We start from the raw sequence: 24921 nt of genomic DNA on the forward strand, positions 1-24921 counted from the left end.
CCGCAAGTGGCGCCACGCTTCCGGTGCCAACGTAGCACATCCACAACTTCCTAACCCGTACGTCTTTGGAATGTGGGAGGAAACCGGAGCACTAGGAGGAAACCCACGCAGACACGGGGAGAACGTACAAACTCCTTACAGACAGCAGCCGGAATTGAACCCGGTCACTGGCGCTGTAATAGTGTTACGCTAACTGCTACACTACTGTGCCTGCCCAAAGGAAAGATGTACAGTGCACCCCTGCGGTATGGCAGTTCAAGTAACGGAAATTTGCCCTTATGGAATTCACAAATCACTTTCAAAAAATCTGAGGGACAGAATAAAAATGTGCTTTTATGGAATTTATGTGTAAAAATATATATACAAAACATACAGAAAACTGGACAAGATTACCAAGGAGAAAGACCACAGGCTGCTGGTTCACCTTAAACCTATGCCCTCTAGTTTTTGGTTCCCTTTCCCTGGGAAAAAGACTGAGTGCATTCACCCTATCTGTGCCCCTCATGATTTATTCACCTCCATAAGATCACCCCTCAGTCTCCTGCACTCCAAGGAATAAAGACCTAGCCTTCCCAAAATCTCCCTATAACTCAGGTACTCAAGACCTGGAAACATCCTTGTAAATCTTTCCAGTTTAATGACGTCTTTCCTATAACAGGGTGAACAAAACTGAACACAATACTCCAAGTGTAGCCTCACCAAAATCGTGTACAATTGAACATCACATCCCAACTTCTATACTCAATGCCCTGACTGATGAAGGCCAGCGTGCCAAACACCTTCTTCACCACCCTGTCTACCTGTGATGCCACTATCAGGGAACCATGTACTTGTACTCCTAGGTCCCTCCGTTCCACAACACTCCCCAGGCCCCTATCATTCACAGGCTACTTGTGAGAAAATGATTTACAGGGCCAGGAAGAGTGAGCAGGGAAAATGAGAATGGTGCAATTATTCTACTCAGAGCCAGGGATCAGCATATATTCAGTGGAACAGGCTGCCAGGGATGGTGGTGGAAGCAGATTCGACAGTGACATTTAAGAACATAGAACATTACAGCACAGTACAGGCCCTTCGGCCCACGACATTGTGCTGACATTTTATCCTGATCTAATATTTATCTAACCCTTCCCTCCCACATAGCCCTCCATTTCTCTATCATTCATATGTCTATCTAAGATTCTCTTAAATGTCCCGAAGGTATCTGCCCCCACAATCTCTGCTGGCAGTGCGCTGCATGCACCCACCACTCTCTGTGTAGATTCACCCATGAATATGCAGGGAATGGAAGGATATGGATTATGTTCAATCCTTTGGCAATCTGGCCTTCATCAGTCAGGGCACTGAGTATAGAAGTTGGGATGTTATACTGCAGCTGTACAAGACGGTGGAGAGGCTGCAGAAGAGATTTAGTTTAATTCAGCATTAATTCAGATTTAGTTTAATTCAGATGTTGTTCGGTTGTTCTATGGGACCTCATAGAAACATTTCGAATGTTAAAAGGCCTGGACAGAGTAGATGTGGCGAAGTTGTTTCCCATGGTAGGGGAGTCTAGTACAAGAGGGCACGACTTCAGGATTGAAGGGCGCCCATTCAGAACAGAGATGCGGAGAGATTTCTTCAGCCAGAGAGTGGTGAATCTGTGGAATTTGTTGCCACGGGCGTACTTAAGGCAGAGATTGACAGGTATCTGAGTAGCCAGGGTATCAAAGGTTATGGTGAGAAGGCGGGGAAGTGGGGCTAAATGGGAGAATGGATCAGCTCGTGATAGAATGGCGGAGCAGACTCGATGGGCTGAATGGCCAAGTTCTGCTCCTTTGACTTATGGTCTTATATGGTAACATCATGGGCCGAAGGGCCTGTTCCTGTTCTATGTTCTACGCTCTATGTCCCAATGGACCCAATGACCACCTTCTGCACCGTAACAAATCTACAATTCCATGAATTACCGTGGTGACTCCTAGTTCACCCCTAACGTCCGGTGGCGTGATGAGGTAGAGGATCCCTGCTCCTGCGATGGCACCAAGACATTGTGCCTGAACGTAGAAGAATCCCTTGGCTAGGCTGAGCTTCCTGGTGGAGACCATGGCAGCGGTCACCACAGGGTTAATGTGGCCCCCACTGATGTGGGCGAAGCACTGAACCATGGTGGCAATGCTGAATCCAAAGGAAAGGGAGATGAGCAGGACGTCCACAGGTCCAGTCGTACCACCCCACCCGACGGTGGAGCCCAGGCTGAGAAGTACGAAGATGAGTGTGGCCAGAAACTCGGCCGAAACCGCCCTCCAGAAGGATTGGGTCCAGATCCCTTTGAACGCTGTCATGGCCCTCTCAAAACTGCACAGCGGCAATCGCTTGCTGAGAGGAGGAAAAGGGAAAACATTAGGATTTCAGGTAACAAAAAGCAAAACGGGCTCAATCTGATTGCCCCATTACAGGAAGGCTGTGGAGGCTTTCAAAAGATTGCAGAAGAAGTTGATCAGGATTCTGCCTGGATTAGAGGGTATGAGCTATAAGAAGACACAGGTAGACAGGGTGGTGAAGGGTGAAGAAGGCTTTTGGCACGCTGGCTTTCATCAGTCAGGGCACTGACCATAAGGATTGGGTGGTCATGGTACTGTTGTACAGGTGAGGCCGCACTTGGAGTATCGTGTTCAGTTTTGGCCGCCCTGCTATAGGAAAGGTGCCAGTAAGCTGGAAAGAGTGCAGAAAAGATTTACAAGGATGTTGCCAGAACTTGAGGGATTGAGTTCCAGGGAGAAGTTGGACAGGCTAGGACTTTATTCCTTGGAACGTAGGGGTGAAAAATCATGAGGGGCATAGATAAGGTGAATGCAGGGTTGGGGAATCAAGAACTAGAGGGCATAGGTTTAAGGTGAGAGGGGAGAGATTTAATAGGAACTTGAGATGCAACTTTTTTTTTTACACAAAATGGTTGAGGCAGGTACAATCACAACTTTTAAAAGACAATTGGACAGATTAATAGATTGGAAAGGTTTGGAAGGTTATGGGCCAAACACTGGCAAATGGGACTAGATTGGATGAGGCATCTTGGTTGGCATGGACCAGTTGGGCTGAAGGGCCTGTTTCCGTGCTGTATAACTCTATGACTCCATGAGAGGTTGAACAAAGTTGGGTTATTTTCTCTGTAGCATTGGAAGCTGAGAGGAGACCTGATAGAAGTTTATAAAATTATGAGAGGCATGGATAAGGTAGACAGTCAGAATCTTTTTCCCAGGATAGAAATGTCAAATATTAGAGGACATGCATTTAAGGTGAGAGGGGGAATATTTTTGTTTACACAGAGAGTGGTGGGTGCCTGGGACAGGCTGCCAGGGGTAGTGTAGAAGCAGATAAAATAGTGGTGTTTAAGAGATTGTCAGACACATGAATATGCAGGGAATGGAGGGATATGGATTAGTTGAATTCGGTATCGGGTTTGATGCAGATATTGTGGGCAGAAGGGCCTGTTCCTGTGCTGTACTGTTCTATGTTCTACGTTCTATTCGGTGGTACAATAGTGCAGCAGGTAGGGTTGCTGCCTCACAGCACCAGAGACCCGGGTTCAATCCTGAACTCCGATGCTGTCTGTGTGGAGTTTGCACGTTCTCCCTGTGACTGCGTGGATATATTCCAGGTGCTCTGGTTTCCTCCCCCATCCCAAAAACATGCGGGTTATCAGGTTAATTGGCCGCTGTAAATTGCCCCTAATGTGCAGGTGAGGGGTAGAATCTTGGGGGAGCTATTGGGAATGTAGGGAGAAAATGGGTTAGAGTAGAATTAGTGTAAAAATGGGTGTTTGATGGTTAGCACAGACTGAGTGGGTCAAAGGGCCTGTTTCCCTGCTGTATCTCTCCATGAAACCTAATGTAAATAAGGAAGTAGCTAAAGAAGTTAAAAGTGGTGGATTTTATGGAAGGTGACACAGAAGAGGTGTGTATCCTGATTACTTCTAGATGAATAGGTTCCATCTTCTACCGCATGCAAACTTCAACCCACCCAAACTAAGTCCATTCAGCAGTCTCACTGATCTACACAGGCTAATGGCTACCAACACCTTGGTTTTAAAATCCTCATCCTTGTTTTACAATCCCTTTGTCGCCATGCCCCAGCCCTATCACTGCAACCACTGCCTGTTAACGCTCTGAGATCATAGAGTCATAGAGTCATACAGCACAGAAACAGGCCCTTCAGCCCAGCTCGTCCATGCTAAGATTCCCATCTAAGCTATGCCCATTTTCCTGTGTTTGGCCCATATCCCTCTCAAACCTTTCCCATCCATGTACCTGTCCAAGTGCCTTTTAAGTATTGTTAATGTACCTGCCTCAACCACTTCCTCTGGCAGCTCGTTCCATGTACTGACCACCCTCTGGGTGAAAAACTTGTCCTTCAGGTTCTTTTTAAATCTCTCCCCTCCCACCTTAAACTTATGCCTTCGAGTTCTTGGTTCCCCGACCCTGGGAAAAAGGCTGTGCGCATTGACCCTATCTATGCCCCTCATGATGGGGCATACCTAGGGCAGGCACGGTAGTGTAGCGGTTAGCTTAACGCTATTACAGCGCCAGCAACCCGGGTTCAATTCCAGCCACTGTCTGTAAGGAGTTAGTACGTTCTCCCCGTGTCTGCATGGGTTTCCTCCGGGTGCTCCGGTTTCCTCCCACATTCCAAAGGCATACGGGTTAGGAAGTTAGGATGCTACGTTGGCGCCGGAAGCGTGGCGACATTTGCGGGCTGCCCCCAGAACACCCTACGCAAAAAGATGCATTGCCTGTGTGTTTCAATGTATATGTGACTAATAAAGAAATCTTACCTTATGATGTCTCTAATTTTGCGAGCGAGGGTTAGAATCCGAGCGAGTTGATGAAAATGTGGAGAGAATAAAATAGGATCCGTGTTTAGGACCAGTTTTCATGCTGTATGACTGTAGATATCCAGTAAGTGAATAACTTTTCAAATGGTTTCTATGACTGGCTTCGGAGTAAGATCAATGGAGTATTCTGACCTGCCTATTTCTGCAGTGATTGGAATATTTCCAATTTGCAAATACCACTATGGAGACAGAATTATGAGGAAAATTCCAGCATATTTTCAACAGTGCCTGCTAATCATTTATTGTAAAGGCTTTTGGGAGAGTCTTGAAGGGGATGTGAAAGGTAGAATGGAAATGAAAGCCCTTTTAATTCTTTCACATTCAGCAGAGTCTCAATTTCATTCACTAATAATTGAGTCATTAGTTTGAATATAGATAGAACATAGAACAGTACAGCACAGGAACAGGACCTTCGGCCCACAACGTCTGTGCTGAACACAATGCTGAATTAAACTAAATCCCTTCTGCCTGCACACAATCCATATCCCTCCATTCCCTGCACATTCATGTGTCTAACAGCCTCTTAAACACCACTATTGTATCTGCCTCCACCACCACCCTGGCAGCCTGTTCCAGGCACCCACCGCTCTCTGTGTAGAAAACTTGCCCCACACATCTCCTTTAAACTTTCCCCCTCTCACCTTAAATACATGTCCTCTAGTATTGGACATTTCTACCCTGGGAAAAGTTTAAAATTTTTATATTTAAATTTCTAAAAAAATTTTATTTACAGCGTGGTCACAGGCCCTTCCGGCCCAACCAGTCCGCGCCGCCCATTTTAAACCCAAATTAACCTACCCGTATGTCTTTGCAATGTAGGAGGAAACCGGAGCACCCGGAGGAAACCCATGCAGACACGGGAGAACGTACAAACTCCCTACAGACAGCAACGGGAATCGAACCCTGATCGCTGGCGCTGTAACAGTGTCGCGCTAACCACTACACTACCGTGCCGCCCCATGGTTTGTTATCGATAAGTTAAAAGTTAATGCAGGATCAGTGCAAATGGGTGTTTAATGGTTGGCATGGAATCGATGGGCCGAAGGGCCTGTTTCCGTGCTGTATGTCTCTATGACTCTAAAATTCTGCAGATGCTGGAAACCTAAGGTAAACTAGAATTATTGTTTTGAAGGTCTGAGACCCATGGATGCTGCCTGACCTGCTGAGTGTTTCCAACGTTTTTTTGTTTTTATCTTAGATCTCCAGTATTTGAAGTTGATCCATCTGGTTGATGAAGTTTCATCAGAACACAAAATATTTGTATTATCATTTTTTGTTTATCAGGAGGGTGTGAGACCAAGACAGGATCCTGAAGGTGCTGCCCTTGACTTCTCGGTGGTAGAGCTTGTGGCTTTCGGAGGTGCTGTTGGAGCAGCCTGGGAGAGTAACTGCAGTGCATTTTGCAGATAGAGTCATAGGTCAATACAGCACGGAAACAGGCCCTTCGGCCCAACTGGTCCCTGCCGACCAAGATCCCCATCTAAGCCAGTCCCATTTGCCCATGTTTGGCCCATATCCCTCTGAACCTTTCCTATCCATGTACCTGCAAAGCAATGTTATTGTACTCACCTCTATCACGTCCCCTTGCAGCTTGTTCCATACATCCACCACCCTCTGTGTGAAGAAGTTGCCCCTCAGCTCCCGTCTAAATCTTTCCCCTCTCATCTTAAACCTCTGCCCTCTAGTTTTTGATTAAGTTAAAGTATCCCGCGTACATAACACTAACTAGAAACTGAAGTTCAGCTTCAAGTACGCAGGGTGAATGCATGCAATCTTTTCCCCAGGGAAATAGGCTGCATGCATTCACTCCATGTTCATAGCACTAGGGACACTCCCATGTTATCGAGTCACAGAGCCACAGAGCAGAGAAACCGGCCCTTTTACCCACTGAGTTCGCATTGACCATCGAGCCCCATTCACCCCAATCCTACACATCCCATTTTATTCTCCCCACATTCCAACAACTCCCCACAGACTTGCTCTTGATCCCTCGTCGTGGCCCTTGCACTTTATTTGCCTACCTGCACTGCACTTTCTCTGTAACTGCAACACTATATTCTGCATCCTGTTTCCTTTTTACTACCTTGATGTACTTATGTATGGAATGATCTGTCTGGATGGCACGCAAACAGAAACTTTTCACTGTATCTCAGTACATGTGACAATAATAAACCAATTACCAATTTATGATATTTAAAACCTTTAATATCTGACTAGCATTTCAGAAGCTGATGAGGCCAATATTTATAAGATTTCTTTATTAATCACATGTACATCGAAACACAAAGTGAAATGCATCTTTTGTGTAGAGTGTTCTGGGGGCAGCCCGCAAGGGTCGCCACGCTTCCGGCGCTAACATAGCATGCCCACAACTTCCTAACCTGTACATCTTTGGAATGTGGGAGGAAACCGGAGCACTTGGAGGAAACCCACACAGACTCGGGGAGAACATACAAACTCCTTACAGACAGCGGCCGAAATTGAATCCGGTTTGCTGGCACTGTAATAGCGTTACGCTAACCGCTACACTACCGTGCCTCCCCGACCAATCCTTTCTCTGGTCTCCCCTCAATCTCTCCCAGCCATTCAACTTTGCACCACCAGCTCTAAGCTCTTCCATTTCCATTTCACTGACTCTGGACTATTCCCCTTAAACCGCTCCGTCAATGTAAGATGTTCCTATAAAATCTAATTTTTTTAATGCATTTGCTCACAGGTGTGGATGATGTAAGAATTTTTATCGATGCGCCATAGAAAGCATCCTATCTGGATGCATCACAGTTTGGTAAGGCAACTGCTCTGCCCAAGACCGCAAGAAAGTGTAGAGTTATGTACACAGCCCTGTCCATCACACAAACCAGTCTCCCCTCCATTGTTTACACTTCTCGCTGCCTCAGTAAAGCAGCCAACATAATCAAAGACCCCACCTACTCCACCCCGGACATTCTCTCTTCTCCCCCCTCCCATCGGGCAGAAGATACAAGAAAGCACATACCACCAGTCTCAAGGACAGCTCCTATCGTGCTGTTGTAAGGCTCTTGAACGGACCTCTTGTACGATACATATGAACTCTTGAACTCTCAATCTACCTCGTCATAGCCCTTGCACTTTACCTGCAATGCAGCTTCTCTGTATCTGTAACACTATATTCTGCATTCTACTATTGCTTTTCTATTTCTCCTAATGTACAGAATGATCTGACTGGATGGCATGCAAAACAAAGTTTTTCACTGTACCTCGGTACATGTGACAATAATAAATCAATTCCAATTCTAGTTCCATCCCAAATTAGCCCTGCTAAATTGCTGGATGATTTTCAGAGGGAAGTTTGCTCGTGGCCTGGAGTCACACAGTGCTATCAAAGTCATGAGATACTGGGCTAGAATCACCTGGATGAGAAGCTCCTAACTTCAGAGCACCCATATCAAACAGGAATGGGTTACAGAGCAAGTATCCAGTAGCCTGACCAAACACTTCCGATCTATAAGGTTCAATCCCATCATCATGGCTGGGAAATTTATGTTCAAGCAGTTAAATAAATTTGTAATAATCATTAATTTTAGAATATCACTGCTTCTATCTGTCTGTAGTGGAACTGGCCACTTTTGTTATCATTTTGCAAAAAAAACCTAACTCCAGGTATTTAAGAGGCTGTTAGACACGTGAATATGCAGAGAATGGAAGGATATGGATCATGCGCAGGCAGAAGGGATTAGTTTAATTAGTCATCATTAGCTTAATTAGTTTGGGACAACATTGTGGACTGAAGGGCCTATGCTGTACTGTTCCACATTCTATGCTGGAGGAACTCAGCAGGTCAGGCAACATCTGTGGAGGCAGAGGGATGGTCAATGTTTCAGATCGAGACCCTGCATCAGGAATGTCAACATTTTGGATCAGTTCTTCTTTTTCTACAGATGTACAGTGGAGACATTCTGACTGGTTGCACCACTGCCTGGTATGGAGGCTCCAATGCAGAGGATTGCAAGAGGCTGCAGACGGTTGTAGACTCAGCCAGCTCCATCACGGGCACAACCCTCCCCACCATCTTTAAGAGGCGGTGCCTCAAGAAGGCGACATCCATCACTAAGGACCCTCACCACCCGGGACATGCCCTCTTCTCGTTACTACCATTGGGGAGGAGGTACAGGAGCTTGAAGACCCACACTCAATGATTCAGGAACAGCTTCTTCCCCTCCGCCATCAGATCTCTGAACGGTCCATGAACCCATGAACACTACCTCAATATTCCTCTTTTTGCACTATCTATTTCTTTTTGTAATTTATAGTCCTTGCATGTCTCTGCACTGCACTACTGCCGCAAAACAACAAAGTGCACATCATCTAAAATGGAGATAATAAACCTGATTCTGAATCTGATTCTGGTACAGTTTGTCCTGCTGGGGATGTGCCACAGCCTCACTATTAGCAACAGATAACAGAGAAAGAAACACGCTCTGATCCTACCTGCTACTCTGCTTCACTAACTCAGTTAGTCTCACCCTATCACTGATATTCCCTTTGTTTAATCCATCCCTTCCCCCATCTTCTCTGCAACGGAAAACTAACTTGTTTTCTCTCTTTCCCATTGCTGACAAAGGGTGCAGGGCTGAAACATTAACTGTTTCTCTCTCCGCAGATGTTTTGATTTTTAGTAATGTTAGAACATAAGCAACCAGTGGTATAGCAACTGCTCTTCCTGGGACTGCAAGAAACTGCAGAGATTTGTGGACACAGCTCAGCACATCACGGAAACCAGCCATGGACTCACTCTATACCTCTTGCTGCCTTGGTGAAGCAGCCAGCATAATCAAAGACCCCAACCACCCGGGTCATTCTCTCTTCTCTCCTCTCCCATCAGGCAGAAGGTACAAGAGCCTGAGGGCACATACCACCGGGCTCAAGGACAGCTTCTATCCCACGGTGATAAGACTATTGAACGGTTGCCTTATACGATGAGATGGACTCTTGACCTCATGATCTACCTTGTTATGACCTTGCACCTTATTGTCCACCTGCAATGCACTTCCCTGTAGCTATGACACTTTACTCTGTATTCTGTTATTGTTTTACCCTGTGCTACCTCAATGCACTGTGTAATGAATTGATCTGTATGATCGGTATGCAAGACAAGCTTTTCACTGTACCTCGGTACGTGACAATAATAAACCAATACCAATACCAGTGTGGTTTAGCGTTCAAGGTTAGGGAGCTGTTTCTGAAAGAGATGCTCTTCAAATAGTCATAGAGCACTACAGCATAGAAACAGGCCCTTCGGCCCATCTAGTTCATGCCGACCTGACCTTCTGCCTAGTTCCATCTACCTGCACCCGGACCATATCCCTCCAAACCCCCCCCCCCCCCCCCATCGAAGATCCCCCTCAGATTCCCCTTAAATATTTCACCTTTCACCCTCAACCTATGTCCTCTAGTTCTAGTCTCACCCAACCTGAGGGGAAAAGGCCTGCATGCATTCACCCTGTCTGTACCCCTCATAATTTTGTTTACCTCTATAAGATCTCCCGTCATTCTCCTCCACTCCAGGGAATAAAGTCCTAAATGTTTAAAATTTTATATCCAGCAAATCATTTCTTCTTTCTCCTTAAACATCTGTTGGTCACCTCTCTGTGTAAATGTTGTTGAGTAATTTTCCCTGTGAGTTCCATTGTGATGTTTTATTATATTAAATGCTCTGCATAAAATGTGAGGCTGTTACATGGAACATAGAACAGTTGAGCACAGGAACAGGCCCTTCAGCCCACAATGTTGTGCTGAGCATGAATGCTGAAATAAACTGGTAGGTAATTGGTTTATTATTGTCACATGTACCAAGATACAGTGAAAAACATTGTTTTGCATGCCATCCATACAGATCATATCACAAAGTCAACGTCAAATTTATTGTCACACACACAAGTCCATGTGTGCACAGGTGCAATGAAAACTTACTTGCGGCTGTAAATAAAATCTTTTTAAAAATTAAAAAAAAATCACGGGCGCATAGCATCAGATAAGCAGCATTCACAAGTAAAACATAAATTAAACATAAATTATGCACAATAAAGAACACATTTAGAACAACACTTTTTAGTGCAAAGTGATCAAAGTGGTCATAGTGTTTTTTTTAAACAAACGTTTATTCTCTAAAAGCACTACAAAAGGACATCCAGTGTCAAAACTACAACTAATAGAGAAAGAAGGAAAAACTATGCAAACAGATGCAAACTACATAACTACAGCAATAACGCTAACTAACAACCGCTTAACGCACATGCAATACTTCAGATGAGAATCTCATTCACACCGTCCACGACACCTGAGGGGCCCACCGATCGCAGCAGTCAACCAGGGTGCCCGCGGATACTACGTGCTCCCTCTCCAAGGACATCTGCGTGCAGACGCAAGTCCAGAAGACGGGCAAGTAGGTGGACCAGCCGGGACCCTCGGCTGCCCACCGCCTGGACCTGTGGATGGCCAGCTTGGTCAGGCCCAGGAGAAGACCCACCAGGAGATCCCCCGAACGACACCCCGCCCCCCCACCCCCGCCGCAGTGGTCATAGTGTTGCTACACTGTAGTGATTAGGGTTGTGCCAGTGTGTTCAAGAACTGAATGGTTGAAGGGAAGTAGCTGTTCTTGAACCTGATTATCATCCCAGTACACTGAGGTAGTACAAGGGAAAAGCAATAACAGAATGCAGAATACAGTGTTACAGTTACAGATTCTTAAAGTCTTTAGCATTTAGATTTTAAAAAGTAGAATGATTATAATAGAAGTAATGAGCAGATCTGCAGAGGGCAGCATACAAAGAGTCACCACACTCCAGACATCTCTTCTGCCTGTACATGATCCCTCCTTTCCATGGATATCATGTGTCTCTTAAATGCCTCTATCATATCTGCCTCCACCACCACCCCTGGCAGCACATTCCAGGCACCCACCGCTCTCTGTGTAAAAAAACTTGCCCCACACATCTCCTTTAAGCTTTCCCCCTCTCACCTTAAATGCATGCCCTTTCTACCTTTTGACCTTTCTACCCCTGGGGAAAAGATTCTGGCTGTCTACTCTATCTGTGTCTCTCATAATTTTAGAAACTTCTATCACGTCTCGCCTCAGCCTCTGATGCTCCAGAGAAAACAACCCAAGTTTTTGCTGGATATTGGGTATCAGTGTAGATTAGAACACAGTTAACAGCTCTATTTATATCACATGCTACTGAAAGTGTCCTGATGGGCAAAATTTACCACGCAGCTCAGGGACAGTTACTTATGTGTGATTAATGATGCTGAGTGGGAAAAATAAACAGGTTTTAATGAGTATTATTAATGTTCTGAGGAGATCCGGAGAATATTTCTGTTAAAACTTGAGGGGATATGGATCACATGCAGGCAGAAGGGATTAGTTTAATTTGATATCATGTTCAGCACAGACATCGTGGGCTGAAGGACCTGTTCCTGTGATCCAAGGTTTTATGTTCTATGCTCCATGTTACTGAGGGTGATGTGGTGGGGCCGGCGTTGGTGGGGCCGGCGTTGGTGGGGAATGGCGTTGGTGGGGAATGGCGTTGGTGGGGCCGGCGTTGGTGGGGTTGGCGTTGTAGGCACGGCGTTGGTGGGGGACGGCATTGGTGGGGGACGGCATTGGTGGAGTCGGCGTTGGTGGGGACGGCGTTGGTGGGGACGGCGTTGGTGGGGACGGCGTTGGTGGGGACGGCGTTGGTGGGGAATGGCGTTGGTGGGGAATGGCGTTGGTGGGGAATGGCGTTGGTGGGGAATGGCGTTGGTGGGGAATGGCGTTGGTGGGGAATGGCATTGGTGGGGAAAGGCGTTGGTAGGGTCGGTGTTGGTGGGGACTGTGTTATAATGACCCCAACAGGTTTCAAAACAATCCAGTAGCTTCATAGTAAATGATCAACAGTTAAACCACGTGTCCTTTGATGAATAAATCATTCCCCAAACCTTGAATACTAATGATTAATACTTGGATGAGAATGTACAAGGCATGGTTAGTAGGTCTGCAGACTAAAGTAGGTGGTGTCGTAGATAGTGAAGGTGGTTATCAGCGATTACAGAAGCATCTTGATCACCTGGGTAAGTGGGCTGAGGAATGGCAAATGGAGTTTAATTTGCATTTTGGGAAGACAAATGAGGGTAGGACCTTCACGGTGAATGGTTGGGCCCTGGGGAGTGGTGTAGAACAGAGGGACCTAGGAGTACAAGGACAATGTTCCCCGAAAGTGGTGTTACAGGTAGACACGGTGGTGAAGAAGGCTTTTGACAAGCTGGCCTTCAACAGTCAGGGCACTGAGTACAGAAGTTGGGATGTTATGTTGCAGTTGTATAAGACATTGGTGAGGTCACATTTGTAATGTTGTGTTCAGTTTTGGTCACTCTGCTATAGGAAAGATGCCATTAAGCTGGAAAGAGTGCAGAGGAGATTTACGAGGATGTTGCCGAGACTCGAGGGACTGAGTTATGGAGAGAGGTTGATCAGGTTGGGACTTCATTCCCTGGAGCCTAGGAGAATGAGGGGTGTTCTTATGGAAGTATATAAAATCATGAGGGGCATAGATAAGGTGAATGCACACAGTCTTTTTCCCAGGGTTGGGGAATCAAGAACTAGAGGGCACAGGTTTAAGGTGAGAGGGGAGAGATTTATTAAGAACCTAAGGGGCAACTTTTCCACCCAGAGAGTGGTCTGTATATGGAACGAGCTGCCATAGGAAGTGATTGAGGCAGGTACATTATCATTTAAAGGAAACTAGGACAGGAAAGGTTTAGAGGGAGATGGGTCAAATGCAGGCAAATGGGACTAGCTTAGAAGGGAATCTTGGTCGGCATGAACCAGTTGGGCCGAAGGGCCTGTTTCCATGCTGTATGACTCTATGACTAAACCACGTTGATTATTTACATTCTGATATTAATGTTTAATCCAGATTTATTTAATTACTTGAACCTAAATTTTCCAACTGCAATGGTGGGATTGAACCGTATGTATCTGAAGCATTTGTCAGGCTACTGGATACTCATCCAGGAACCCAACCATTCTGCTACCGTTCCCTTACACAGCTTGGTGTCCATTCCTGTTTGATGATCAGCTGTGGGATTCCTTGAAACATTTCGCTGTGGCTGTTGTTAGGACTTTTATCTGGAAATCAATCAGTTTTAAGAGAAAAGAGAGCTCTAGCACCTACCATACTACTTTTAGGATGTCCCAAAGTACTTTATGGGCTGCAGTATACATGCTGTAAAATGGGAAACAGTGGCCAGTTTGTGCACAGCAAGTTCCCACAAACAGCCAGATGGTGTATCTATCCAGAGCTCTGAAAAACTACCATTGGATCCTTTACAAGGAACAAGCAGAGCCTCAGTTTAATAAATCACCCACAAGACAGCACCTGCCACAGTGCAACACGCCCTCTGTAGTGCAGTAGACTCCAGTTGAGATGTCTGGGTGTGTCTGAGTGGGTCTTGAACCCACAACCTCTTGTGAGAGGCGAGTGCTCTCCCCAAAAGGGCATACATAGAACATAGAACAGTACAGCACAGAACAGGCCCCTTAGCCCACAATGTTGCACCAACATAGCTAATACCTCCAACCTACAGAATGCCCATGTCCCTCCATTTTCCTCTCATTCATGTGCCCATCCAAGCCCCTCTTAAAAGACCCCAATGAATTTGCCTCCACCACCCTATCAGGCAACACATTCCAGGCATCCGCCAATCTCTCAGTAAAAAAAACGTACCCCTCACATCTGTTCTGAACCTACCCCCCTCTCACCTTAAATGCATGCCCTCTGGTATTGGATCGCTCAATAACTGGAAAAAGATATTGCTTGTCCACCCTATCCATGCCCCTCATCATTTTATACACCTCCAACAGATCACCCCTCAGCCTCTGCCGCTCCAGAGAAAAGAGCCCAAGTTTACCCAGCCTCTCCTGATAGCACATGCCCTCTAATCCAGGCAGCATCCTAGTAAACCACCTCTGCACCCTCTCTAAAGCCTCGACATCCTTCCTATAAGTGAGGCGACCAGAACTGCACGCAATACTCTAAATGCAGTCTAACCAGAGTTCAATAGAGATGCATCATACCAGACCTTTCACTAAGTGCTGCCCAAACACTGCCTCAAACCAAGAATTTCACAAGCGACAAACAAACGGTGTGTAACTACCACTGTTAACATCCCCGGCTGCTGACATCACAGGCATTTCAAATCCAGAGAATGTGGGAAAAACTCAGCAGATCGGGCAGCATCTGGAGAGAGAGACAGAGTGACCATTTTGGGTGAAAGACTCTTTCTTTCTCCACCGATACTGCCTGACCGGCTGAGTGTTCCCAGCATTTTCTGTTTTTTCACATTTCCAGCATCTGCAGTTTTTTAAAATTTCCGTTTCAAATCCAGACTCTGACAAACTTCATTCTGTATAACATGAAGCTTAAGAAGCGACCATCAATATATAAGCAACTGTGCGTGAGTAAAAGCGACTGAAGAACCCTTTGCGTTAACGTAAACTGATGGCTGGTATTTTCATGCAATCGACTTTATCCTGCAGAAAGTTTTACACTCAGTCCATTCGCTCTCTCCCGGGTCTGTAACTGTTCTGCAATTTGCAATCCTCCCAAAGGCTACTGAACTTACAACTGCTCAATTCACATTCCCTCCTTTGCACAGAAACCATCAAATGCGAGAACTGACCCTAACTCAGGCTGAATCGGAAGGAGAGTTTAAATACCTTGGTGTTGGTGGGTGTGAGTAGGAATCTGGCGAGACGGCAGACAGAGAGTGGAAGGAGGGTTCGCGTCCTGGCGGCGAGTGCTGCATTGTCGTAACCTCTCTCTTTAATAATCTGAGAGAGAGAACGACCTCCCAAGCAGACCCCGGGCAACCTTTGAATAAATAAGGCGGATCACAGTTAGACCCGCCCTTGGGGAGCACGCCCCCCGCTCCAGGGGCTCTGTCCACAAAATAGCAGAGAATTCTGTACATGAGTTACACCACGTCCGCAGACACTCGCTCTCCCTCTTCTAAAGACCGAAGCAGCTAAGTGGTTCTAATTTACACACACACACATTTACAATTACACACATCATACACGTGTACTGGCACACATTCACATACACCTGCACACTGATGCACAAACTAACGCACATGCAGACTCAAATGCACCCTCACATATGTTCTCATGTACACACACATGCACACTCTCACATGCACACACATGTACGCTCTCACATGCACACACATGCACACTCACATGCACATACACATGCATGCTCTCACATGTACACACACATGCACACTCACATCCTCTCACATACACACACATACACATGCACACAAGAACACATACACACTCAGGTACACACACATACGCACACAAGCATACAGACAGACACACACACAAGCATAAGGGCAGCGCGGTACTGTGTACTAGCAGTCTCCTTAATTTAGGACGTTGCTGTGTTGGAAGCAGTTCAGAGAAGGTTTCTTGCGAGAAAAGGTTGGGCTAGTATCTGTTTCACCTGCGAGGGGTAAGGAGAGACTTCGATGGAACAGATCCTGGGGGATCTTCTCAGAGTGGGTGTGTGGAGAGGGTGCTTCCTCCTGTGAGAGGATCCAGAACCAGGGGTCACTGTTTAAAAACAAGACAGAGATGAAGCCAATTTTTGTTCTCAGCCAGTTGTGAGTCTTTGGAACTCTCGTTCTCAAAGGGCAGTGGTAGCAGTCGTTGACTATGTTTACAATGGGGAGTAAGCAAGGAGATGAAAGGTTACCAGAGGTGGGCTGGAGGTGGCATTGAAGTTGTGCTTAGATCTGTCATGAAGAGGCTGGAGGGGCCGAATGGCCTATTCCTGCTCCTCATTTGTTTCTATATTTGTGCACCCTACGCTGCTTAATGATTACTGGGGAGGCTTCCCTATGAACACCCCTGAAAGTAGTTAACATATACAGGCAACACACACACAAATGTATTTACAGGCAAATAAACACACAGGAATGCACACACACAGAAGCATCTGTACAGGCAAACAAACACACATACACACAAGCTACAAGATAAGATTTCTTTATTAGTCACATGTACATCGACACACAGTGAAATGCATCTTTTTGCGTAGAGTGTTCTGGGGGCAGCCCGCAAGTGTTGCCACGCTTCCGGTGCCAACATAGCATGCCCACAACTTCCTAACCTGTATGTCTTTGGAATGTCTTCTGGTCACCTCATTATAGGAAGGATGTGGAGGCATTGGAGAGGGTGCAGAGGAGATTTACCAGGATGCTGCCTGGATTGGAGAGTATTGAATATGAGGAGATGCTTAAGGTGCTAGGGCTTTATTCACTGGAAAGGAGGAGGATGAGAGGAGACATGATAGAGGGATATAAAATACTGAGAGGAATAGATAGAGTAGACAGTCAGCGCCTCCTTCCCAGGGCACCAATGCTCAAGACGAGAGGGCATGGCTTTAAGGTTATGGGTGGGAGGTTCAGCGGAGATGTCAGGGGGAGGTTTTTCACCCAGAGAGTGGTTGGTGCATGGAATGCACTGCCTGGGGTGGTGGTGGAGGCAGATACATTGGACAGGTTCAAGAGCTTGTTGGATAGGCATATGGAGGAGTGTGGGATGGGGGCATATGCGGGAGGAAGGGGTTAGGTAGTGTGAGGGTGGTTTGATGGACGGCACAACACGGTGGGCCGAAGGGCCTGTTTTGTGCTGTATGGTTCTATGGATGGTGTTCTATGGAATGTGGGAGGAAACCGGAGCACCCGGAGGAAACCCACGCAGACACGGGGAGAACGTACAAACTCCTTACAGACAGCGGCAGGAACTGAACCCGGGTCGCTGGCGCTGTAATAGCGTAACACTAACCGCTAACACGCACACAAGCCTACATACAGGCAAACACAAACACACACACACACACATAAGCATCTGTACAGGCAAACACACACACAAAAGCATACATACAGGCAAATACACACAAACATGTATACAGGCATACAAATGCATGCACACACACAAGCATTTGTACAGGCACACACACACACACACATAGAAAAGCATATATACAGGCAAACACACACACACATATAAAGATATATGTACAAACATGCATGTGCATGAGTGCACACACACACATATACAGTCATATACATACACATATACTACATTCACACCCAGACAGACAAGGCACAACCAGGGTTATCACAGGCCAACAGACACACACACACACACACACGCACGCACGCACGCACGCACGCACGCACGCACGCACGCACACACACACACACACACACACACACACGAATATATCCACACAGGGATCCTACCTATTAGAACATTCACAGGTAGGAATGCCGTACAGGAAATGTCTCCACAGAGTGGGGGAGAAGGCAGGGAACTGCAGCCCAGTTAGCCTGACATCAGTCACAGGGAGAATGCTGGAATCCACCATTAAGGAACAGAGTGCATGGAAAATCATGTTGTGTTAGGCAAAGCCAGCCAGGGTCATGGAAGGGGAACTGATAATTTGAAAAATCTGTTTGAGTTTTTGAGGGTGTGATTAACAGAGTCGACTGCCGGAGGGTGCAATGTAACTGGATTGTCAAAAGTTATTTAACAATAACGCACAAAATTAGTGCTTGTGGAGGTAATCTATGAGCGTCGTGTTGGGTTGGTTAAAGTAGAGAAAACAAAGGCCTGGTGTCAATATTTTGGTTGATAAGTGTCTGTGAAAAATTGGATAATTTTGCCCTTTTAATGACTCTTTGTAATTTGCCCCCCACTCCACGTTGGAGGTGAGCCGTAAAAGACATGGGCTTCGGAATATAGCTCACTTCTGCCTGACGTTACAAGTGGATGGGCATCGACGAACTTTCAGGGGGTTTTCCAAACAGATGTTCGCTATTTTGAGTGTTGGGTGAAAGCAGACACTGCCTTACAGAGAGGTGACACACACTGCCAATGAAGTGAACCTCGAGGAGCTGTGTTTGAGGAATTATATGCAGTTACATGGAATATATAGCTCAGAAACAGGCCATTACCAAACTGCAGTGTAAGTGCGAACTGCTATTGTTTCACTTAGTTCCACAGTTAGGAAATTGGAAATTATCTGCAGGATATATTTTCTGGTTTACTTGACACTTGAATGTTTCAAACATGACCTTTCAGTTAAATACTTTCACTGTGTTAATATAGACCGGCAAGTTAATCAGAACATTATATTCTGTTCAGTTCCAAAGCCCGTGACCTCAATTCATAGAAGCACAAGGGCAGAAGTTGTGTGGCATCTCCACCACTTTGGTTCCTCACCAAGAGGCACACCCTCCAGATTTGGAAACAAACACATTGCCGTTCCTTTGTTGTTGCTGGGTCTAGGTGCCAGATAAACCATGTTGTTCTCCTTAACTGAGGAAGGATGTACTCACACCAGAGGGAGGGAAAGAAAGGTTCACCAGATTGACCCCTGAGGTCACTCCTGGGTGGGTCCAGAGGAGGTAGGTTTCCGGGAATAAAAGGCTTAACGTATGAGGAGCGTTTGATGTCTCTGGGCCTGCACTTGATGGAGTTCGGAAGGATGAGGGGGGGATCTCATTGACACCTACCAAACAGAGTCATAGAGTCATATACAGCATGGAAACAGGCCCTTCGGCCCAACTGGTCCATGCTGACTGTGTTGCCCAGTGAGCTATTCCAACCTGCCCGCGTTTGGCCCACAGCCCTCTAAACCTCTCCTAAGCATGGATTTATCCAGATGGCTTTTAAATGTTGCTAATGTGCCCACCTCAACCACTGTTTCTGGCAGCTCATTCCAAATATGCACCATCCTTTGCGTGAAGAAGCTGCCCCTGATGTCCCTATTAATCTCGTGCTTCTGATCTTAAACCTATGCCCTCTTGTTTTTAGCACCCCCTCCTTGGGTAAAAGATGATGTGCTTTCACCCTGACTATGCCCCTCCTGATTGGTATTGGTATTGGCTTATTATTGTCACATACCAAGGTACGGTGAAAAACTTGTCTTGCATACCGTTCGTACAGGTCAATTCATTACACAGTGCATTGAGGTAGTACAGGGTAAAAACAATAACAGAATACAGAGTGAAGTGTCACAGCTACAGGGAAGGGTGGTGCAGGTAGACAATAAGGTGCAAGGTCATAACGAGGTAGATGTGAGGTCAAGAGTCCATCTCATCGTATAAGGGAACCGTTCAATAGTCCTATCATCGTGGGATAGAAGCTGCCTTTGAGCCTGGTGGTACGTGCCCTCAGGCTCCTGTATCTTCTGCCTGATGGGAGAGGAGAGAAGAGAGAATGACCCGGGTGGGTGGGGTCGTTGACTATGCTGGCTGCTTCACCATGCTTCCATGGAGGGGAGGCTGGTTTCCGTGATGTGCTGAGCTGTGTTCCAGACTCTCTACAATTTCTTGTGGTCCCGGGCAGAGCAGTTGCCGTACCAAGCCGTGATGCATCCAGATAGGATGCTTTCTATGGTGTATCAATAAAAGTTGGTGAGTGTCAAAGGGGACATGCCAAATTTCTTTAGCCTCCTGAGGAAGTAGAAGTGCTGGTGAGCCTTCTTGGCCATGGCGTCTATGTGGTTGGACCAGGACTGGCTATTGGTGATGTTCACTCCCAGGAACTTGAAACTCTCAACCCTCTCGACCTCAGCACCGTTGACATAGACAGGTGCATGTACACCGTCCCCTTTCCTGAAGTCAATGACCAGCTCTTTGGTTTTGCTGACATTGAGGGAAAGGTTGTTGTCATGACACCATGTCACTAAGCTCTGTGTGTAAAAATGCTGTGTCTAGCACCGACCCCTGAAGCACACCACTGGTCACAGGCCTCCAGACCAAAAGACAACCTTCCACCATCACCCACTGCTTCCTACCAGCAAGCCAACTGTGTATCCAATCAGCTAGCTCTCCCTGTAACCCATGTGATCCAACCTTCCTTACCAGCCTACCGTGCTGAACTTTAATAAATGTTAAATATGAGAGGGCTTAGCTTTACGGTGAGGGGGGAGGTTTAAACGAGACGTGCGAGGTATTTTTTTTACACACAGTGTGCTGGGTGCCTGTAACAGGCTTCTGGGGAGATGGTGGAGGCAGACACAGTATTGACATTTAAGAGGCATTTAGACAGACACATGAACATGCAGGGAATGGAGGGATATTCCTGTGCTCGACTGTTCTATGATAGGGACCATGTGCAGGCCAATGGGATTAGTTCAATTTGACATCATGGTTGCCACAGACACCGTGGGCCAAAGGGCCTGTTCCTGTACTGTACTGTTCTATGTCCTATGTTCTATGACTGTAGAGGTTTAAGTACCTCTTCCATGCAAGGATTACCTGGGCAGGTGACCACATCACAAGATAAATTTTGAAAAAATATTTCCAGATTTTTGGATTTCACAGAGAGATCTGGATAAACTTAATTAAACAGAACGTTTAGATTTAAATCTGACTCTGAAGTGGTTACTTCATCAGGGCAGGTTTTTGCTGGGATATTGGCAGAAATGGCAGATGGAGTTCAACCTGGATAAGTGTGAAGTGATACACTTCAAGAGATCAAAACTGAAGGCAGAATACAAGGTTAATGCCAGGACTCATAGCAGTGTGGAGGAACAGGGGGATCTTGGGGTCCATGTCCATTGATCCCTCAAGGTTGCCACACAGGTCAATAGGGTTGTTAAGAAGGTGTATGGTGTGTTGGCCTTCGTTAGTCAGGGTATTGAGTTCAAGAACCGCGAGGTAATGTTGCAGCTCTATAGAACTCTGGTCAGACCACACTTGGAGTATTGTGTTCAGTCCTGGTCACCTCATTATAGGAAGGATGTGGAAGCTTTAGAGAGGGTGCAGAGGAGACTTACCAGGGTGCTGCCTGGATTGGAGAGCATGTCTTATGAGGATAGGTTGAGCGAGCTAGGGCTTTTCTCTTTGGAGAGAAGGAGGATGAGAGGTGACTTGATAGAGGTGTACAAGATGATAAGAGGCATAGATCGAGTGGACAGTCAGAGACTTTTTCCCAGGGCGACAATGGCTAACACGAGGGGACATTATTTTAAGGTGATTGGAGGAAGGTATAAGGGGGATGTCAGGGGTAAGTTTTTTACACAGGAAGTGGTGGGTGTGTGGAACACACTGCCGGCAGAGGTTGTGGGGGCAGATACATTAGGGACATTTAAGAGACTCTTAGATAGACACATGAATGACAGAGAAATGGAGGGCTATGTGGGAGGGAAGGGTTAGAAAGATCTTAGAACCTGGGGGGGGAGGAGTTGATGGGAATGTGGGGAGCATGAAATGGGTTGGAGTAGAATTAATGTAAAAATGGGAGGTTGATGGTTAGCACAGACTCTGTGGGTCAAAGTGTAATGTTTCCATGCTGTATCTCTCCATGACTCTATGGAAACCTATTGTGAATAATGAAGTAGGTAAGGAAAAGTGGTGGATTTTATGGAAGGTGACACAGAAGAGGGTGTGTGTCCTGGTTACTTCTAGACTTGAATAGATTCCATCTTCTACCGCATGCAAACTTTAGCCCACCCAAACTAAGTCCATTCACCAGTCTCACCTGTGCTCACTCACCTACATGGGCTCCTCAGTTTTAAAATCCTCATCTTTGTTCTACAATCCTTTTGTGGCCTCACCCTGGCCCTATCACTGCAACCTCCTCCTGTAACCCTCTGAGATCTCTGTGCCCTTCCATTTCTGCTCTTCCATTTTAATCGCTCCACCTTTGGAAAAGACGGGGCAGGTAACCGTCTGAAAGGAAAGAATGGAGAGTGGGGCCCGATGGGCCTCTCTTGAATGGGCTGGAAGGGCCAAATGGCCTCCCTGCTGTAACCATGCTCTGTGGTTGTCCCATTGCTGTTTTATGGGATCTTGCTGTGCACAAATTGGCAGCTGCATTTCACTACTACGACAGTGACAACACTTCTAAAGGTCTTTAATGTCAATACGGTCCTTTGGGGTGCCCTGGGACTATGATAGGCAACAGAGCACAAGAGAGAACAATCCAAAATAAAGCACATTTATTCCCCACCAAAGCACCAGGAACACAAGGCATTAAACTGCTAAATCTTTTGTCTCCAGGGAACACAGTTCTCACTTTGTACCGTAACTATCTTTTGTTGGACTCTGCATTAACATAGAACATTACAGCACAGTACAGGCCCTACGGCCCACAATGTTGTGCTGACATTTTATCCTGCTCTAAGATCTATCTTACCCTTCCCTACCACATAGGTCAGGATTGAACGCAGGTTGCAGGAGCTGTGAGGCAGCAGATCTACTAGTAGGTTTCCTCACAGATGTCCACTTTGCGAATAAAAAGTCAAAGATGTTTTGGTAATCAAAGTACCTCATAGCACATCTTCCTCAATGTGTCTCAGGACACTGGTTCCTCAAAAATTAAGGAAGCTGGTCAGAAGGTAACGTATTAACAGAATTATCCTCAGAAAGATGGGCCTCAAATTTGGGTCTGAGTATCTATCCCATCAACTGGTGGTGGGAGACACAAGAGACTGCAGATGCTGGAACCTGGAGCAAAAAAAATGAGGTGCTGGAGGAACTCAGCGGGTCAGGCAGCATCTGTGGAGGGAAATGGACGGTCGACGTTTCGGGTCGAGACCATTCATCTGGTCTAAGTGGGAGATTAACTTGATCCTTCAATTGCCCAAAGTGTTAGCCAATGACTAGAGCCAGGGTGGGGGCACATAACTCAAATCAATGGTTGATTGTGTAGCAAACAGAGTAATTTATTCAAAAAATAGCCTATATCAGGGATGGAGGAAATAAAACGTATGACCACAGTTGCTGCAAAAAGTTGAGGGTAGTTTGACATGTTATGCCTTAAAAATTTGTTCCTCGCAATAAAATCATTTACCTACAGCTTTTTCCTGTCAAGACTCTGAAATCTAATCTAAATCAATGCTGCCGTCAGGCAAGAGGTACAGGAGCCTGAAGACCCACATCTCAAGGTTCAACAACAGCTTCTTCCCCACTGCCGTCAGGTTCTTGAACCCACCTGAAAAACCCCATCACTAACTTGGACTAAATTTCTTTCTCAGTCTCTTTCCATCTTAAACTAGTGCTGTAACGTTTATTGTGCATGCGTGTAAATTATGTACGATTTACACTAAGTTTATGTTAACTTTTGTTTGTAATGTACTGTGCTGCTGCTGCAAAAAGCTAATTTTCACGGCATTTATATCCTGTGTATCTATGCCCATGACAACAATAAACTTGAACTCGAACTTGGACCTGAAGTGGCAAAAGGTGCTCTGGAAATGCATCTCTTTCAAGTCTACAGTTTCATCGCAATTGACTTCCTTCTCCAACTGTTAACTGGGAGACGGTAGCCCAGTGGTTATATTAACTAGTAATCCCTAGGGCTTGACTAATAACCAATTAGTTAATTATTACTTGACTAATAATCAACTTGACTAATGTGGGTTCATATCCCAGCTTCAGCGCGGGTGGGGATTTTATGTCTAATTAAATAAATCTAGAAAGGAAAAAAACAAGCAATTGTCAATAATGAGAGTGCTATGTGGTGAGAAAGACTTGAATCATTTTCTATGAACTATTTAAGAGTTACAAAAGGCAATTTCCAACTGTTAATATTATTCTGTAGAATGTATATTAATAAGCTAAGATAAGACATCTTCATTAGTCACACGTACATTGAAACACACAATGAAATGCATCTTTTGCGTAGAGTGTTCTGGGGGCAGCCTGCAAGCATCGCCACGCTTCCGGCGCCAACGTAGCATGCCCACAACTTCCTAACCTGTACGTCTTTGGAATGTGGGAGGAAACCGGAGCACCCGGAGGAAACCCACGCAGACACGGGGAGAACATACAAACTCCTTACAGACAGCGGCCGGAAATGAACCCGGGTCGCTAGCGCTGTAATAGCGTTATGCTAACCGCTACACTACCGTGCTTGTCTAAACATCAATGTATTATAGAACGTATAAACACTACAGCACTGGACAGGCCATTCGGCCCATGATGTTGTGCTGATCTTGATGCCAATT

General features: G+C 46.0%; 1 protein-coding gene across 1 annotated transcript in view; it reads right to left on the minus strand.

The window, feature by feature from the left end:
* Positions 1-24921, minus strand: part of LOC127574557 (aquaporin-4-like) — a 101152-nt gene that overhangs the window by 8507 nt on the left and 67724 nt on the right. Inside the window, exons 3-4 of the mRNA XM_052023652.1 lie at positions 15606-15759; positions 1950-2358 (exon numbers count right to left, since the gene is read on the minus strand). Of these exons, the coding sequence (XP_051879612.1) occupies positions 1950-2358; positions 15606-15694 (498 nt within the window). The 5' untranslated portion in view covers positions 15695-15759. The remainder of the gene's footprint in view (positions 1-1949; positions 2359-15605; positions 15760-24921) is intronic.

Source organism: Pristis pectinata, chromosome 9, assembly GCF_009764475.1.
Source record: "Pristis pectinata isolate sPriPec2 chromosome 9, sPriPec2.1.pri, whole genome shotgun sequence".
NCBI classification, from domain to species: domain Eukaryota; kingdom Metazoa; phylum Chordata; class Chondrichthyes; order Rhinopristiformes; family Pristidae; genus Pristis; species Pristis pectinata.